We start from the raw sequence: 17997 nt of genomic DNA, 5'->3' as shown, positions 1-17997 counted from the left end.
TGTTTCCGTTCTGACTGAAACTAATGTCGCAAAATGCTGGGTCCGGCCAATATGGAGGTGCTGACTGAATCACGTCTTCGAGATAGAACCCAGGGCAAGGTCAGGCCCAGAACTTCGGCATGTGATTTTGACGGGTCTGACCGAGAACTCACTTTCCAGACGACCGGATCTCGTCGTTACAACTTTCATCCAGCAGTCTCCAGTCTTCTATCAAACCATGTGCAAAACTATTTCACGCCCTTGGTGCGTTCTAGACAATGGCTCCAGAGAGATCTCCTGGCATCCCGGCCCCTGTATTCGGAGATCCATTGAGCGCGCGAATAAAAACGCATCGGTATCTTGAACTGGCCCGGCTTCCGGCGCGTGGCAATTGGAATGTCGGAATTATCAGCCGATATGTCTCTCAGTTACTTTCTGCAAATGAAACAGTAGATTGAGGTGACGCGTAGAAGTCAGCGATGATTGACAATAATGATAGGTTTGCCGGATGCGGGAAGGTTACAGAAAGCTCCCATGTCACGTGGTGAGGTTCAGCCCTAAGTGCGACGTTTACGTTTCTGAGTCACCAAGTGCTTCGCTGGCCAGCTTTCCGAACATCGGAGATTTGTTGCGGTAAGCGACGTTTCAACGAAGACATCAGCTCGAGTTCCAGCAACATGCGAAGTCCCTTGCTCTGAAAGCTAGGGAAATGGTAGCCTCCTGCCATTTTGCGCTATACTAAGTATGGTAAATATCTGGATAAGCGCAGTACTCCACGATTAGAGAGTCTGCCACACCTACGAGTACGTCAAATATCACCGAATGTTGGCATATGTATCGACTCTGGAGTACCGAGCACTTGTAACTGATTCTCTATCATGCCTCGTTCAAAGCCAGCTCAACTAGCCGACAGGTAGTCCGCATGGTTCTTCTATCAGATAGTTACTCCGTATTGCACTTTATCAGAGGAAATATGCCTGAATTGGTCTAGCGTTGTACGCGAAGCAAGGTACTGAGCTTAACTGATCCTGATAAGTCAGTGTCGAAAGGTAACGTCTTCATCCTGATACCATTGTTTGAATAGTATTTCTGACTCGTATTTTCTACTTATATACAGCACATCTGGGTCGTTCTGTACGAAGGTTTGTTCAAGATTAGCAGCATGGAATTAGCAGAAAACAAATAGGTAACTGCGAAGTTACGAGTATACTCCGTAATTGCCTGTCGATTTCAGGTGAGTTGATTGCCCGTTGAAACATAATTGGCCAACTGGCCTAAGCGACGCGAATGGAATGTGGATATTCGTCACCCAAACATGTGCCGAAAGCGTCGCTTCCATGAATAGGAGGATCAAGATTTTCTGTACAGCATGGAGTACATCGTCATGAGAAACTATGGTACTGACAATTGAAACGGTGACATTCAAAGTTATTGTCCATTGACCGAGGTCTACTTTGCAGTCGTTGATGGCATATCTTTGTGATACGAGCATGGACCACTGATTTCGGAAATGTCGCATTAGCAGGTCAATTCTACGGTGAAACACAGTGTCTACATCATCATTACATGTAGATTGTAGCACTGAAGGCAATGGATCCAAGAATACTCAGTATGAAGTTCAAGATGTGATCTGAAACTGCCGAAATCGACATGAAGAGACATGAACAAAAATAGTACACTGCAAAGAGTTTGGGTCCCTTACGTGCTTAGGCATGAAGGGAATACTTATTGCTCGTGATTATTTGCATTTGCATCCGGAAGAATTCCATCAGCTTGCGGACCGGATTCACCCAGCAACAGCGTGCTGTCAACTGGCGTAGATTACCTCTTCAATTGTTTTTGTAAACATTCAATGTGTTGCGCTCGTAGGTTAGAGTTCCTGACAGTACAACTACTGGTACCTCGCAAACAATGCCTGAACAAACTTCTCAATAACAGCCTCCATGCATGTACTTTACTTTTAGCGATTGAGTTCTTCAGACCGAGATCTGGCAGGCTATGGCAGTTGTCAAAGTTCGGATGGCTCCGACGCGATCCGCGGATAAGGCGAACCTAGCCAAAGCTTATCGATAAACCCTACCGCGCTAAACCAAAAATAGAACAGTGTAAACACGCCCAACTTGCGCCAAACAAAAGCGCATCCCTTGCTCACCGACTTCTACCGCTCGACCCAGTTTACCGCCCATCAACGCGAGACCGACTTGGCTGGACTGGGGCAGGTCCATGATATGCTCAACAATTCATATTGGCAAAATTGATCGTGAATTGCCGACAACTGTCCTGGAATCGAAGAAGTCGCAAAATCGCCTCGGTACCTGCACATCCATCCCACATTTATGATTTGAGCGCGATCCGACCACCCTCAAGTTGTTGTTTTGTTTTGCTACGAGAACAATACCTTTGTTAGCTAAAAACGCAACCCGAAATCGCGTTCGACGATGGCTCCGGATCCACCCCCGCTTCCGTCCAAGTTTCCTTGTTGGTGTCGTGCCATCTACTCGTGGGGAGGAGAAACAAGCAACGATCTGGGTTTCGTTGAGGGTGATCTCATTGAGTGTTTGAACGCTGGAGATGGCTTGTGGTGGATGGGTCGTCTACGCCGTGACCGGCGCATGGTTGGCCTCTTCCCGTCCAATTTTGTCGAGGTTCTGGACGAGGACTTCGTTCCACATAGCGGATCGGTGACGCCTCAATCGAAGGACGAACAAGCACGCGCTGAAAATGGAAATCATGTAACCCCGAGGAAACAAAGGACCGTGTTTAGGAAACCTTTCCAAGCACACAAAGAGGCAATAAGTCCATCGGAGGCAGCTCGCAGAGCTAGGGAAAACACGCCAGAAACGCCTCCCTCTTCGCGGTCAAGAGACAATACAACGTCCCATGGCAGCCAACGGACTCGAAGTTCCCGGACGCCAGCCACGGTTCCTCGCAGTCGCGGTTCGCAGACGAAACCGCCTCGTGCAGTATCCCCCTCTCCTGCCCATGAAATTCCCCAATCTTTGCGTCCGCGCACCCCATCGCCGCGCCCCCATACGGCTAACCCCGGTGGTGCCCCTTCACATATTCCTACTCATGCTCCTTCGCATGATGATCCTGCTAGAGATGATTCGCCACCTCCTCCGCCTCCTCCGCCACACAGGATTGCTGTTAACAGTTACTCATCCCGTAATTCGGTACCTGCGCCGTTGGATATGAATGACCGATGCACAGTGTTCCGTCGGACCCCTTCCCCTGCAATCGATCCGTCGCAATCAGAAGCACCATCGCCCACAACGGCTGGAAACACTCCATCACCGCTGCGAGATGCCATGGAAGATGTTATGACCTCCCTGCAGGACATGGGACTACCTCGAGAGGAACGCTCTCCTTCGCCCCAGTTGTCCAATCCCTGGTCGCCGGAGGCATATGATGCCATTTCTGCGGAGACCGCGCGTGGGATGCGGTTGCGACCCCAAACGTCACTTGGTTTTGAAGCTGAACATCGGCCGGACTTTAACGATGATGAAGATTATGCCGATCAGTACAACCCTATGGACCGATATGATGGGCCTCCGCAATTCAACAACTACGTGCAGCGGATGGAGTCTCGGTTACGACAACTCCATGAGCAAAACGACCAATTGGAGCCCTCCGAGGATTACGATGCACGACCGCCTCCTTCCCAGAGGCGGTTCCCATACCATGCTAGACATGAGTCTGTGCCAGCCGCGCATCCACCGCTGAGGAGCCGCAAATCGGCTCTTGATCTGAACCGACACATCTTGGACCGCACTATGACAACTAGATCCAGCGCCACCAACTCGTCCAGCGGCATGCAGAGCGTCAGCACTATGCTCACGTCAAGCAGTCAAACAAGTCAAAGCATCATGAGTGGAACGTCGGCGGGTGGCATCAGTGCGACGAGTGCAGCCAGTTATGCCAGGAGAACCAAATGGGGGAGCTTCTCCGGAGAGCGCCCGACGACTGCAGTGACCAGCTTTCACAGCAGTGTTCTTAGCGACTCGGATATTCGGCCCCAGACGCCTTCTGATGGGCTTTCTTATCATTCTAGCCACAACACCTCTAGACAAGGTGCGATGTCTGCAATTCCATGGTCGTCCGAAAAAGATACCGAAGAAAGCCCTGGGGTGTTTGGAGGACTGGCAACTCCGAAGGCGAAGAAGAACGGATTCTTTAGAAGGTTCCTCGAATCGGCCAAGACGGGCGCTGCCAGTGCGAGGAGCAGTATCATCATGTCTCACAATGCCGGTTCGACGATGCCCTCTAGAGGGGTGAAATCCGGCGTCCTCCAATCGCCACGTCGCGGAATAGGACGAGACTCAACCAGTCGGGAGACGGGGACGGGCTCAGCCGCTGGGACAGTTGACTGGGTGCAAATTCGTCGGGATGTCAACCGCGCAAGCACACCAAGTCAGAACGAACGGGCGGAGCGAGCGGAACGCTGTCAAATGATGGATAACCCCGTCATTTATGCTGTTGAAGAGCTCGAAGAAACAGCAGAAGGAGATGAAAGTATTGATGGACTTCCACTGACAGAGTCGGCCAACTGGGATACTGTGAACTTCGGCATGGTTGACAAGAATGCTCGCTTCGTCACCAGTCTGCCACCGCTGACAAACCCCGCGAGCTTAGCCCAGGGATACGTCTGTCGCCCGTATAAGAGCGATCTTCAACGACTTAGGGCAATCTTCACCTGGGTAAGCGAAAAGATCGCGTGGGATCAGCCTGCGGACCTGGAGGAGGAGGTTGATCTGAAGAGGGTGATAAGCATGAAGAGGGGAAGCCCGCAGGAGGTTGCGTTTCTGGTCCAGGAGATGTGCTCTGCCGTTGGGATCCATGCGGATGTGATTCATGGGTATCTCAAGGCACCGGGCGAGATACACGACTTGAGCTGTCTGTCGCGACCAAACCACTGGTGGAATGCGGTCCTCATTGAAGGAGAGTGGCGGATGATGGACTGCTCGCTTGCCAACCCGACTAATCCACGACGAAAAGCGTACGTAACTGCTAACTCCCAGCATGCTGAGAGTTGGTATTTTTTGGCGCGGCCGCTGCAGTTCTGCTACACGCACGTACCGCTGCATCCCGACGAGCAGCACATTGTCCCGGCCATCTCCCCTGAAGTGTTGTTTGCTCTGCCGACTGTCAGTCCCGCGTTCTTCAAGAATGGACTGCAGATGCCCGACTTTGATACCAGTCAGATCTATCTGGAAGGACTGGAGGTCATGCAAGTGCGAATCCTCGTCCCACCAGATGTGGAGTGCGCCGCAGAGGTCGAGGCGCCTGCCTTCGCACGCGACAGGGACGGTGATTGGTTTGAGAGCGGAGACATTGTGCGCAAGAGAGCGCTGGCCCAGCCGGACTGGGTGCGCGGACACAAACGGTTTACGGTCAAAGCGCTGCTCCCGGGCGACGAGGGACAGGGAATGCTCAAAATCTACGCAGGCAGGAAGGGATTGATGCACTCCTGCAAGGACATTCCGCACCCTCTGGCAGTCACATTGCCAATCGTCCACAAGGGCGACAATCCACCCTACGAGTTTGTCCTTCGCCACCCAACGCCACATGCGCAACGGCACGATCTGTACATCATCCAGCCGCAGTGTTCCCGACTGGCGATCAACAACACCTTTGTGTTCGCCGTGCGGCAACATCCAGCGTCTCCACCAGCTGGGGCGCGACCCGACGGCGGCGCCAGTGGCCGGACTTCCCCGGTTAACCCGCGACCATCCAGTGCTCTGAGCATGGTTTCCAGCACCTATGGTGGCTCCAATGCATCGACAACGTCCGTGGATGGCTTCTCGGCGTCGACATCTGCCGTGATGTCGGGCAAATCCAGCAGCAACAGCCGTGAGAAACCTGCTAAACTCGCCATCCAATCCCCGTCGGGCAAGATCATGCGGCTCATGCGGAAAGCGGACCACATGGCTGGCTCGGCAACAGAGAGCACCCCAGACGGCAGTGTCTGGGAAACCGTCATCAAGATTGGAGAGCGGGGCGTCTGGCGCGGCCTTGTTCTCGCAGATAGAAGCGCACGATGGTGTGTATTCTGTGAGTGGGAATGCTTCTAGAGCATTCTTTTGATGCTTCATTATTTGGTACGTTCTTTGCTTGTTCTCATGATCTTTTTCGGGTTCGTCATGTGTAATCATCTGTCGGAGTATGTTGAAAGAGTTTCGTTTTTCTGTCTGTATTCCAAGCGCCTTGTTTTTTTGGACGTTTCTGTATTCCTTGATGAAGACACTACACGACTACAGTTCTTTCTGGCATGATGTTTATTGATATTGACGATGACCGGCATGATTCGAACTGTCATTCGGAGTTGGCAGGGGGCGGTTCGGTCAATGTATTCTACGAATTAGATGGCTATTTCTTTAATGGAAGTTCTTGAGATCTGTTCAAACTAGAACAAAGGCTATGTACAAGCATCGCGTAGCAGCGGTGCGACCTGTTTCCTACTCTTGGTCACATCCCTCTGCTTCCAAATCTTCAGTCCAGGCGGCAGCTGAGTGCCAGAGCAAGGCTCGACCTGTAAATGCTGCGCGGCTTGCTGAGCGAAACGTTCTACACAGGAAACAGACTCTCCATCAAGAGCCCAGGCAAGTAGTTCTCTCGAAAATTGCCCTGTCTCCGCTGCAGTAAATGCCGTCATCACGGAGACGATACTCAAGCTTCGCGAAAGCGCAAAGAAGCGAAGGCTCTCCAAGAACGGCTCGCGGTTTACTCCTGTCCGCGAGGACTGTTCCAGAGACGACTTCTCATTTTCCGACTCGGCTTTCTCATAGAGCCACGGTAACGAACGCACTACACTGCAGATTCCGATCTTGCGCCCGCTTGCCACCGTCCAATCCTTGTAATCCCGCGCGAGGATTTCGTCAATGGTCAGGAAGTCCAGACTATGCTGTTTCGCGTGCTGGACTGCCTCGAAGAACGATAACCGGTTCCATGACGAGGTGGCTGACGAGCTCCCTGAGATGACATTTTCCAAGAATGCGACTGCTTCGCGATCCACATCTGTGACCTTCCCCGGTGCAGTTAGGTTGCCCGTGTCGATCAGGATTGCGGAGAGAGCAAGTTTTGCGATATGAATGTTGGCCTCTGAGTTGTCATTCCAGAGGCCTCGGTGACGGGCCTCGCGAACGACGAGGGATGTGCAAGATCCTGGACCAACCTCCACCACTCGCGGAGGCTGGCTGCTAGGATCATTGACATCTTCCTCGCTAATCGCCGGCACAAAGGACTCCTCCGTGTGGTGGTCAATGCAGCCCACGACATTGAACGTGATTCGATCTTCTAGGCCCTCAACAGAGCCATGTCCGCGGACATTCCCAGCTGTCTTGATCGGGAGCGCGTTCCAGTCTACCAACGCCGCATCCCAAGTAGTCGGACTCTGCTGATTACCCTGCCCACGCACATGTTCCCTCACATCCGCCACGGTCACAACGTGCTCAGTTAACAGCCGAGCCACAGATGACTCGTCTTCTGGCCTTATGGATGAGTAAGTTGATTCTGTGGACAACCACAATGCCGTTGCAAATTCCGGCCGCAGCCTCCTCAGCGCTTGTCCGGAGGGTACATCCGGGAGGTTGATGAGAGGAACATGCGGCCTCGGCTTCACAATCCCATCACTTCGATCCCGAAGAGCAACCTTGGAAAAGAAGTAAGAGTACACAATGGCCGAGATGATAGAGTCCAGGTCTGCGGATTGATTCCCAATCACGTAGATGGGGGATGGTTGGCCGGCGGCTGCCGCAGCAGCCGCAGACGCATGGTTCGAGAGGACTAGCTGCCGCGTCTGTCGGAGAAATGACAACATTCTGCTGATCGCGGCACTACTGCTATTAGTCGACTCGTGGATGATGGACTTCTCAGCACTCCTCAATGCGATGATATATAGATCTGTCCCACCGACGGACCGCGGCCCACTGCACAAAACAGGCACTACCTACAACTCGGAATGGATGAAGTCATCCAAGAGGAGCCCACGTCCTGCTTGATTTGACCACTCTGGGGAACTTGTTCTCATCAAGGTGCTGCACCATTTAGTTTTCTGAACTTGTGTGCCAGGATGTGGTCGCGTGGTGAAATTCTCGTACCGTGATTGGATTGAATCATTGAGCCCGCTGGCCTATTGCTATCGTCTGCCCTTTAATGTGGGTTTTCATTGGTAACTGGTAAACCTATCGAAGCTTGTTTATAACCAGAGTTACATCTGATTGGTGTATTTCCGCGGACACGCGGGGAGCTGGCGGGGATTTTTTTTTTTATCAAAGCTCGGCCCCTGGCAGTCCATGGATCTGCCGTTATGGAATAAAACTTGTAAATGACATCTACTCGTAACTACCTGCTCGCTGGCTATTAACCTACAGGGGATCACTGTTCCAGCCTTCGTACTGCGTAGGCGACTCCACTGCTGGTCCCGGGGTAACAACATCTCAGGAGTCGCACCCGCCTGAATTGACAGTTAATTCGAAAGGTAATCACAATACTTCAAATAAATCCTCCCGATAACCAAGAAACAACCACTTCATCTCTACAAGTCCTTGCTTACAACTGCAACTTATCGAAAACAACACCAAAATACTCCGTACCGGGGTCGGGAGCAAACGATCAAAGGAGTGAGAATTGATCGGATACGCGATGGAGAACACTTGATGCCTCGACTATGAGGATGCCCTGAACCAAGGACAATATCCAATTCACAAACTGGCACAGAAAACGATAACGGGAACCCAACTGAATGCGCAGAGAGGGCGCCCGTCCGGATATATGTGACAAGTGCCACCACCAGCTCGGATGAGTAGATTAATGACCGCTCGAATGGGGGCTGATGATACATGTGTGGCCCACAGTGACTCACGGGAACGACTGACGTCGGGTACCGTGAGTTTTCGCTCAATATGATTATTGGTGCGACGCATTCAGACGACAGTCACATCATAATACGAGCCATTTCAGATGCTCCAGAGCGCAGAACCTTGCATTTATATGTCACGTTGCCTAGATGGAGCCTTGGCTTTCAGAGCTTTCATAGCGCTGGCAACCCGAGAAACAAAGATGTGCCAGCACTGCATGAAGGATTCTTTCAAGGAATAGAAGTGATTGGGCGAGAATCCGTCACCGAAGCTTTTGGGAAAAGCAACCCGACAATCATCTTGTCGGGAGAATCGGTTTCAACATGGGTTGCTGTGCATGATTGTACGACAAAGACGATGGTGATGCAAGGAATTCAACCGTCATATGGTATTCCATTTTTCAATACATTCATTCTAATAGATGTTTTCATTATCATTCTTATCAGTACACGGAGTAGGTAGTTATCGTTTCCAGAGCAGATTGACCTGCTTCCGCCGGGCCTATATTAATGACCAAAGTCAGCATCAAAAACACAAGCACAAATGAAAAAGAAAAAGCAAGGAGCAAGAACTCACCATTGGTGCCAAAATCGCCACACCCACAAACAACGCCACTACCGTGACCAATAACTGGAACTTGGAGAACCCTTTGCCCAAGATATCAAACGCCTGGCTAGGTGCTACGCGGGAGCCAAAGATATCCCCATCACCAAACGCAAAGATCAACCCGGTACTCTCAAGCAACGTTGGCGCAGCGATGACCGCCCGAACCCGCGCGACGTCGCGTGAGTGCGAGAGGAACCATTTCCCGTCGAATTCGAGGAAAGGGGAGTACTTGATGAGACCCTCCTCGCGCTCGGCGGTGGTAGGATCGCGGCCGACGGGGCGGCGTGGGTCGAGGACAGGCCGTGGGATTCCCACGAGGGAGTTTAGTCTGGGTAACGTGCAGAGGAGCTGTCGGATGGTGATGCCCTGGCGGGTTTGCGTGACGGCCATGTGGGAGATGGGCTCGGGGATGATGAAGGATTGGGTGAGGACATGCGGCCGGGGGGGCCCATCAGAGGAAAGGGAGGAGTAGTTTGCTGCGGAGCCCAGCGGGCCGCGGTCGTTGGGGATGGGGGATTCGTACAGCTCTGAAATCACCAGTTGGTAGCCCTTAGCCGGCGACTCGGGCGTCTCATCTGCGTACAGAGAGTAAGCGAACCAGTTCTCCGCCATGGCGGAGGTGATGGGCTGCGATGTGTCGACTCCTTGGTGCGTGGTAGAGTAGAGGACCGCGCCGGAGATGCCGTCGAGGAGGTAGAAGGATGCCGTGGAGTCGCCGATGGTGGTGACAAGGACGAGGTTCGGATTCAGGTACTTGTACAGGACAGAACGGTCGCCGAGGACCTTGCCAATCGAGGCTACCGGGTCGTGAGTAGGTCGTGATGTCGCCCGCAGAATAGTCTCGCCAGAGGGGGCCACGAATTGCCAGAGCGGAGATTGGGTGTTGCCCGCCGCCCAGCCGAGGACACGGCCGTCGTTGCTGAGGGTCACCAGGTACCCGACCGACTCCAGTGGGCTGCCGTCTTCTCGGATACCGATGATGGACGGCGATGTGTCGCCCGGGATCGCCACAACGGATTTGATCTTCGAGTCAAGTGACTGGCGAGAGACGACGTCGCCGGTGGTGACATTCAGGTTGATCACGCTGCCATCCCCTGCATAAATAGATGCAATGTCGGAGGACGCGACGATAGCTTTGACATCCCAGGATTCCACGTCCGTCACCTTAACATTCCACGTTACGGCGCCACGTCTTCCAGTATCGAGTGCGGCAACCCGACCGCGCTCAGTTGCGACCACGACAAATTTTCTTACGCCAAAATTGTCCAAGTTGGTGATCTCAGCGGAGAAAATGCTCGAGGCTATCCGCTTCGGCAGCTCCTGCAACCACGCGGGAAGGCGCTCCAAATCCTTCAAGTGCCGCTTCAGCCGGTGAACATACGCAGCCAGAACATTTTCATGACTCTCGATCTCGAGCTCATGAGCTAAATCTTCGTGCTGAACGGGCTCGGCCCAGGCAGCAGCGACGATGCCCGCGAGGGACTCGTGCCTTGTCCACTCTGTCTTGCCGTTTTGGATCAGGTGCCAATCACCCGAGTCCGAAACGAACGCAAGGCGGACGGATGCCGAGTCTCCTCTGGTGACAACGTCGGCAGCGGAATACTTCGCTCCATTTAGCTTACCCTCCGCCAGCGACCACTTTCCCAGCACTTCCTGAGACGTCGACGACAACACGCTAATCTCTGACTCCGTAGCGCGGGTAAAGAAGGCGTTGGCAGCCCTCTGGCTCACCGCAACGGCGGATGAGCCACCCAAGTGCGGCAATTGATAAGCCTTGGAGACAGTCGACGATTCAAGGTCGACATGATAGACTTCAACCCATGATCCATTCTCGGTCTCATAGTGCACCACGAAGTGCGATGGACTATCCTGGCCATTGGGTGCATGAACATTCACCTTGCGAACCTCTTCACCACTCGGGTTATCGACGGCCACTGTGTTGACCTGCTTGGAGCCGATAATGTTGAACTTTAGGGCCTTGAACGACTTGTCCGCCCAGATGATGAGAGGATTCGCAGCATTTGCGCCGACGAAGAGGACCGAGTCGGGAGATGTCACCTCGCTCTCGGAGCTGAGCACATGCTGTCTCGTCTGCTGACCGGTCTGCGAGTCCAAAACCGTGACCTTGATCTTGTATCCCTTGAGCAGAGCCGATTGTAGCGAGACATAAAACACCTCAGTCGCGGAAGACGAGACCTGGAACGGCACATCGCCGCTGGACTCCTCATCAGCTGTAATTTGCCTGAACGGAGAGAATAACAAACCCACCTATCATCCCGGTACTCCCACTTCACGCGCCCAGTAGCACCATCTAATCTCCGGACAGTTCCGGTCTTTCCCTGAGACAGCGCCAGCACATCCCGGGCACCACCAACTTTCCCGCCCTCCGAATGAAGTACTTCAACATCTTTGACCACTTCTCCGTCCTCGAATCGAGTATCCCACACCAATTTCCCATCCACAGCACCCCAAGCGAGCACCGCGTTTCCAGCGGCACTCACAACGGTAAACTCTCCATCCGCCGCGCGCAGGAAGCCTTCCGTATCAGAACCCGTAGAAGTCCACTTTGCAAGGTCTTGCCGCCACACAATTGACCCATCCCGGGGGTTCACCGCGCCGATGAACAATTTTTCGGAGAGCGTGTAGAGAAGCGACGCATTCGACGATGCGGACGGTCGATGGAAGAAGGTGGAATGGGGCGTCGGAGTGCCTAGGAGCGCATGGTGGAAATCAACGTGGTCAACTTCGTCGGGGAAGATGGCGCCCGTGAGAGGCACACATAATGATGCCAGAACCGCCGCGGCTCTGAACCACATCATGATGACCGTCTCGCCGGGTCGAGCATTCGAGACGGGAAGGGGGGGAAAAGGTGGGCAGATGGAGGGCGTTCGAATTGGATTGTTGCTGGCTGAACTGCTTTCGGAGCTCAATTTGAGCTTGGCTGGCGATGGCGCTAAATTACAACTCAGCCAGTTGACCTCCATTCCTAAACTCCGTCAACATTTGCTGCTACAATTGCTACAATACTACTTATACTATAGGAGTGCACAATGACTGAACGCGTTAAAATGTTTAATCAGTTAAATAGATACATGCCACAGATGATGCATCACATCAAACCTGGCCAAAGCACTTCTCATTCGCTCTCTGAATAGCCCGCCTCTCACCCTCGCTCATATCAGGGGTGGTCTCCCACAGCTTCTTGCCCATTCCCATTGCTCGCTGCCCGTCCTCATTCAACTGCGACCAGTCCACAGCTCCCTTGAATCCAATCTCTCCCGGACCCCCGGCACCCGGAAAGTCCCATGGCGGAGAGTAGCGCAGGGCCAACTCGCGCTGCTTGATTAGGTAGTTAGCGTTCATCTCACAGAGAGGTGCTGCCGGGATGTACAGCACGCTCGAGTCACCGGTTCCGCGGTGCTCCTTGTCCACGGAGTGCAAGGAATCGCAGTGCCATGCTACGTAATCACCTGGCTCAACCCGAGGCACGGATACCATCGTGATGTCCAACCCCAGATGCGGATGTGTGACAGGGTTGTACTCCTGAGCGGCGCCCGGTACTGAGCCGGGGAACGTGTTGTCCATGGCAGGGCGTAGCGTCTCTGCGTCAAAGAAGGGCCGCAGAATTGTGTAGGCAGTGCTATACTTCAGCATGGGACAGACGTGCAGCGTGCCCTCTCCTGGGCCGGTATCCGACATGGAGAGCCAGCCCTGGAAAAACCTCAGCACGGAGCACGCTCCGGCTCCGTTGTAGAGGTCCATCTTTGCCGTGGTTCGGTGTCTCGCGTCAAAGGCATCGTATTCCTCCCACTTGCCTTCCAAGATCTTGCGGTAGACCCTTGAGTACTCCGGGTCCTCCCATCGTTCCAGCGACCCGCCGTCGGCGTGTGGCCCAAGGGTAAACTTGGCGTCACCTGGCAATCGAATTCGAATCCGGTCCGCATAGCTGATCGTATGGTTCACCGACAGTTCCGTATTCGGATCAGATGAGTGCCACAGACGCTGCAGCCAGCGCTGCGTCTGCAGCATATTGGGATGGCCCCGTGCTTCAACCTGGGCAGGAGTCCAGTACAGCTCATACACAGCTGGAGAGTCCGCTGGGAAGGCCTTTACTCTGTCTGCATTCGCTTTGATGTACTCTTTGGCTCTCTCCTTCCATCCCAGTGCCGTGTTTCTGTCAACGACATTGCGAACCACCACAGTGCCTCGCAAACGGATCTCATCCTTGACCTTATCGGGCACATTTCCTGAAACTACATCAGAATAGTTGACAACCGGAATAATCTGCACCACAACAGTCAGAACAAGCATGAAAATACAGGTTCTTGGAAATTCTTACATTCGTGCCCAGCTCTTGAATTCTCTCCACCTCTTCCTTCAGTCTTGGAATCAATCTCTGCCAGCTATCCTCCAGTGCCTGCGCATTTCTGTTGAAGAGACTGAGTTTTAGATCCCGGAATCGAGGTGGCAGCGGTTCCGGCTTGCTGTCCGGTCTCAAGCTTGGAAATACGGAGGAGATATCTCCCACGGGTTTCGTCAGGGTAGACGCGGACGTCGTCGCGGTGGCCATGCACCGCACGGCAGGTCGGGACAGGTGCCTGGAGAGCGCCATGATCGTGACCACAGCACAAAAAACTACTCGCAATTGCTGATCATGCAGTAATCATCAGATGAATCTGCACAAACTTGTAGCACTTGAATCCAATGGTTGGTACGAGTCTTGTACGATTCTAGAGGGACGCTTTATACTCTCGCGTGTGCCGAAGATCAACCTATTTCCGCGACAGTCCACCTTCTCTCTGCACGAAAATACGACGTGAAGCTGTAGAAGTCTATGATTCCAGTGGGCAAGATTCAGTAGTTCGGGGAATCATCGGGGGCACCCCGCCGTTTCCCCCGGCTGATCAGTCCGATCTCCAACTTGCCCCAAATTCCCGAGACTGACTCGGCAAACCTTCCCCAACTCGGCAAACCTTCCTTATCTATCAGTCTGTGGAGGAGCCCCCGCACGGAGTTGGCACCGAACGACATCGGGGCGATCTGGCCATCGGCAGAGTGAATTAGTACTGGGGGGGACCATAAATACTGCATGTTGGGATCGAACGCCATTCACGATGCTGAGGCGGGCGATTTCTGGCAGCCGATTCTGGCACTGCATTGACGTGAAACCGTGTCCACCATGTCTGTCAAGCATCCTGTTCGAGGCAAATCGGCCATTGTGACGGGGGCGGGCTCAGGTATATGACAAATAGGAGCATACTAAGGAGGCTGTGCTAATTGCTCGTTTCAAAGGAATCAACCTTGCATTCGCTACTCTCCTGTTACAGAATGGCTGCAACGTCCTGATCGCCGATCTGGGCCTGCGTCCAGAGGCGAAGGCCGTGGTGGAGAAATATTCCGGCCCTTCTGGACCGAGAGCCGTCTTTCAGAGAACTGATGTGACCGATTGGGCACAGCTAGATCGAATGTTTGCGGTGGCAGAGCGGGAGTTTGGGGAGGTTCACATTGTATGCCCCGGGGCGGGCGTTTACGAAGAGGTATGAATTAGCAGTAACTCGGGATGGCCTCCGAGCATCATGCGCCGATCTGACCGCTTTCTGCTCGGCAGCACTGGAGCAATTTCTGGCGCCCGCCAGGCTCTCCAGAGAGTCGAGACTCCCCGACAGGCGGGCGCTATGGGTTGCTCGATCTCAACCTGACACACCCGATCCGTGTCACCCAGCTCGCCATTTCCCATTTCCTCAGCCACCGCAAGGACAACTCGCGACGGCACATAGTCCACATTTCCAGCATAGCTGGTCAGAATCCTGCACTGGCAGCTCCAATCTATGTCGCAACGAAGCATGCCATCAATGGACTCGTGCGGTCTCTGGCCAAGCTTGACGACGTACTGAACATCCGAGTCACCGCCGTCGCACCGGGCGTCATCAAGACTCCATTATGGCTGGAACATCCGGAGAAGCTGAAGATGATCCGAGAAGGAAAGGACGAATGGGTGACGCCAGAAGAGGTGGGCGAGGTGATGCTCGCCTTGGTGCAGCAGGAAGAGGTAAGCAACATCATCGGGGAGAAGAACGGCCGCGGCCAGCTGTTTCCGGTCAGTGGAGGCACAGTCCTCGAAGTATCCAAGTCGGTGAGGCCCGTTCATGCGTTCAACGATCCGGGCCCGAGCAACCGAGCTGGCAACACAGTCACGGACATGAAGGTGGTGGAAGATGAGATTTTCGGGCTCCTCCGGAGCGGATGGGGCAAGACCAAATTGTAGCTAGACTACCAGACCATACATATAATGACAGCAGAGCCATGACCTCAAGAACTATTATTGTTCTCCACCGTGTAGGTGTGCTATTGTAGCTGAACAATGATTGTTCAGTTCCGATCGTCAGCCCAGCTGAGCTTAGTCAGCAAGGTACCTTTTCAATTGGCGGATCAACGCCGACGCTCTGGCCCTGGTCTGTTGTCGCCAAATAGGCGTGCGATGCCATCATCCACCACGAATGGTATTTTCGGCTGCTTAATCGCGCTGTCTGAAGACGGCGGTATATTTTCTTAGATCCCCGCATCGTTACCTACCGTTCCGGTTCGGCCTATGTTGGCTTTGTTGGCTTCAATCTTGTCGTCTTTCTTATCATCGCCCTGAGAAACGTTTAGAAGCCAACGAACGACTACACGATGCCGGACGACGAGACGATCGTTGGGGCCTCCGTGGCAGGAGGTACTCCGTTTAGACCACGCAGGTATCATGCGTCCTGGACCGTCTGATCGCGAGCGAGTTAGATGCTAATCGGTGCCTTGATTCAGACGACGAGGGAAGCGAGACATCTTTCAAGGCGAGGCGACATGGCTCAGCAGTGTGATCAACCTTCTTAATACCAGTAAGCCGTTCTCTTCGATGCAAGTCTCCAGCCCCAGGTCAGGCTGACTACTACAGTTATTGGGGCTGGTGTCCTCGCCATGCCGCTCGCCATTTCGCACATGGGGATCCTCCTGGGTGTCATCACGGTTCTTTGGTCAGGAGTCACTGCGGGGTTTGGCCTCTATTTGCAAGCGCGATGTGCACAATATCTGGACCGCGGAGCGGCCTCGTTCTTCGCCCTGTCTCAAATCACTTACCCGAACGCTGCCGTCATCTTCGACGCCGCCATCGCGATCAAGTGTTTTGGGGTTGGAGTCAGTTATCTGATCATCATTGGCGATCTCATGCCGGGAGTTGTCGAAGCCTTTCTGGGTGGAACGCCCGAGAGTGCCTTTCTGGTAGACCGTCGTTTTTGGATTACAGCGTTTATGTGCGTTTGGCCTCACGTCGGAGAAGCGCTCACGGAGCTGACACAAGTATAGGTTGATTGTTATACCCCTTTCTTACCTCCGCCGATTAGATTCATTGAAATACACTAGTGTCGTTGCCTTGGTGTCGATCGGATATCTTGTTATCCTCGTTCTGTACCATTTCTCCATCGGCGATACTCTAGATGAGCGCGGCCCGGTTCGTGTGGTAAAATGGGCTGGCTTTGCTCCCGCATTGAGCAGTTTTCCCGTCATCGTGTTTGCATATACTTGCCACCAAAATGTTTGTCTACACAGGCCCGTGGATTGAGGGAAGCCATAGCTAACACTCGCAGATGTTTTCAATCTTAAACGAGATCAATGATAATAGTCATTGGCAGACAACGAGCGTCGTCCTAGCCAGTATCGGCACGGCGGCATCGACATACATTCTCGTCGCCCTGACCGGCTATCTCTCTTTTGGCGACAACATCGGCGGCAACATCGTGGCCATGTACACGCCATCGATTGCATCAACCATCGGACGAGCCGCGATCGTCGTTCTCGTAATGTTCTCCTACCCGCTCCAGGTGCACCCTTGCCGTGCATCAGTCGATGCCGTGCTGAAATGGCGATTCAAATCGCGCGCTGCGGTGGGAGCCGACGTCTCCCCCCACCGTCACCCTCTCCTACCAGGGCGGACCACCCGCCCAGGACCGGACCAGATGAGCGACATACGCTTCGCCGCCATCACCACTGTGATTATCATCCTCAGCTTCATCGTCGCCATGACCGTGTCCTCCCTCGAAACCGTGCTCGCCTACGTCGGTAGCACCGGCAGCACGAGCATCAGCTTCATCCTCCCCGGACTCTTCTACTACAAGATCTCCTCCCCGGATTCCCCATCCCACCAACGTCTCATGAAGGAAGACGATGAGGCGGACGAAGCAGACTTCTCCGACTCGGACGGCGCCGATCAGCACCAGCAAGATCATCAACACCGTGGTCGGCGTCTGTCCGACCGCGCCTCCTCCCTTCTCTCCGCGAGTGGAATCCTTCCCAGCCGCCGACATTGGCGCAGGACGCTCCTCCGGAAACTCAGCCTAGCGTTGTCGATTTACGGGGTGGTGGTCATGGTTGTGTGCCTGGTTACGAATACGCTGTTTGTTGCGTCTCATTAAAATTAATCTAGATATATATTGGTTGGGTTGAGGATCTGAGGAATGGTTTTTCTTGTATCGAGACATGAGATGATTGAATGACTGGATTTTTCCTTTTTAGACTTGATATTTTC

At 53.5% G+C, this 17997-nt stretch overlaps 6 protein-coding genes across 6 annotated transcripts; 3 read left to right on the top strand and 3 right to left on the bottom strand.

Annotated features, from left to right (window-relative positions):
• Positions 1–2417: 2417 nt before the first annotated feature.
• Positions 2418–6050, top strand: VTN49DRAFT_7345 (uncharacterized protein; the record flags this gene model as incomplete). The annotated part of the gene is made up of 1 exon (XM_069415604.1): positions 2418–6050. The coding sequence occupies one exon, from the start codon at positions 2418–2420 to the stop codon at positions 6048–6050; it is 3633 nt and encodes a 1210-aa protein (XP_069272424.1).
• Positions 6051–6394: 344 nt separating this feature from the next.
• On the bottom strand, positions 6395–7795 carry VTN49DRAFT_7344 (uncharacterized protein; the record flags this gene model as incomplete). The annotated part of the gene is made up of 1 exon (XM_069415603.1): positions 6395–7795. The coding sequence occupies one exon, from the start codon at positions 7793–7795 to the stop codon at positions 6395–6397; it is 1401 nt and encodes a 466-aa protein (XP_069272423.1).
• Positions 7796–9296: 1501 nt separating this feature from the next.
• Positions 9297–12259, bottom strand: VTN49DRAFT_7343 (uncharacterized protein; the record flags this gene model as incomplete). The annotated part of the gene is made up of 3 exons (XM_069415602.1): positions 9297–9335; positions 9411–11655; positions 11709–12259. The coding sequence occupies 3 exons, from the start codon at positions 12257–12259 to the stop codon at positions 9297–9299; spliced, it is 2835 nt and encodes a 944-aa protein (XP_069272422.1).
• Positions 12260–12554: 295 nt separating this feature from the next.
• Positions 12555–14052, bottom strand: VTN49DRAFT_7342 (uncharacterized protein; the record flags this gene model as incomplete). Its single annotated transcript, XM_069415601.1, has 2 exons — positions 12555–13724; positions 13780–14052. 2 exons carry the CDS (start codon positions 14050–14052, stop codon positions 12555–12557), a joined length of 1443 nt encoding a protein of 480 aa, XP_069272421.1.
• Positions 14053–14619: 567 nt separating this feature from the next.
• Positions 14620–15705, top strand: VTN49DRAFT_7341 (uncharacterized protein; the record flags this gene model as incomplete). Its single annotated transcript, XM_069415600.1, has 3 exons — positions 14620–14677; positions 14733–14977; positions 15049–15705. 3 exons carry the CDS (start codon positions 14620–14622, stop codon positions 15703–15705), a joined length of 960 nt encoding a protein of 319 aa, XP_069272420.1.
• Positions 15706–16112: 407 nt separating this feature from the next.
• On the top strand, positions 16113–17884 carry VTN49DRAFT_7340 (uncharacterized protein; the record flags this gene model as incomplete). The annotated part of the gene is made up of 5 exons (XM_069415599.1): positions 16113–16177; positions 16242–16315; positions 16372–16726; positions 16779–17007; positions 17060–17884. The coding sequence occupies 5 exons, from the start codon at positions 16113–16115 to the stop codon at positions 17882–17884; spliced, it is 1548 nt and encodes a 515-aa protein (XP_069272419.1).
• Between the last annotated feature and the right edge of the window lie 113 nt (positions 17885–17997).

Source organism: Thermomyces lanuginosus (genome assembly GCF_041956635.1).
Source record: "Thermomyces lanuginosus strain ATCC 200065 unplaced genomic scaffold VTN49scaffold_6, whole genome shotgun sequence".
NCBI classification, from domain to species: Eukaryota; Fungi; Ascomycota; class Eurotiomycetes; order Eurotiales; family Trichocomaceae; genus Thermomyces; species Thermomyces lanuginosus.
This window is presented reverse-complemented; position numbering and strand designations above follow the sequence as displayed.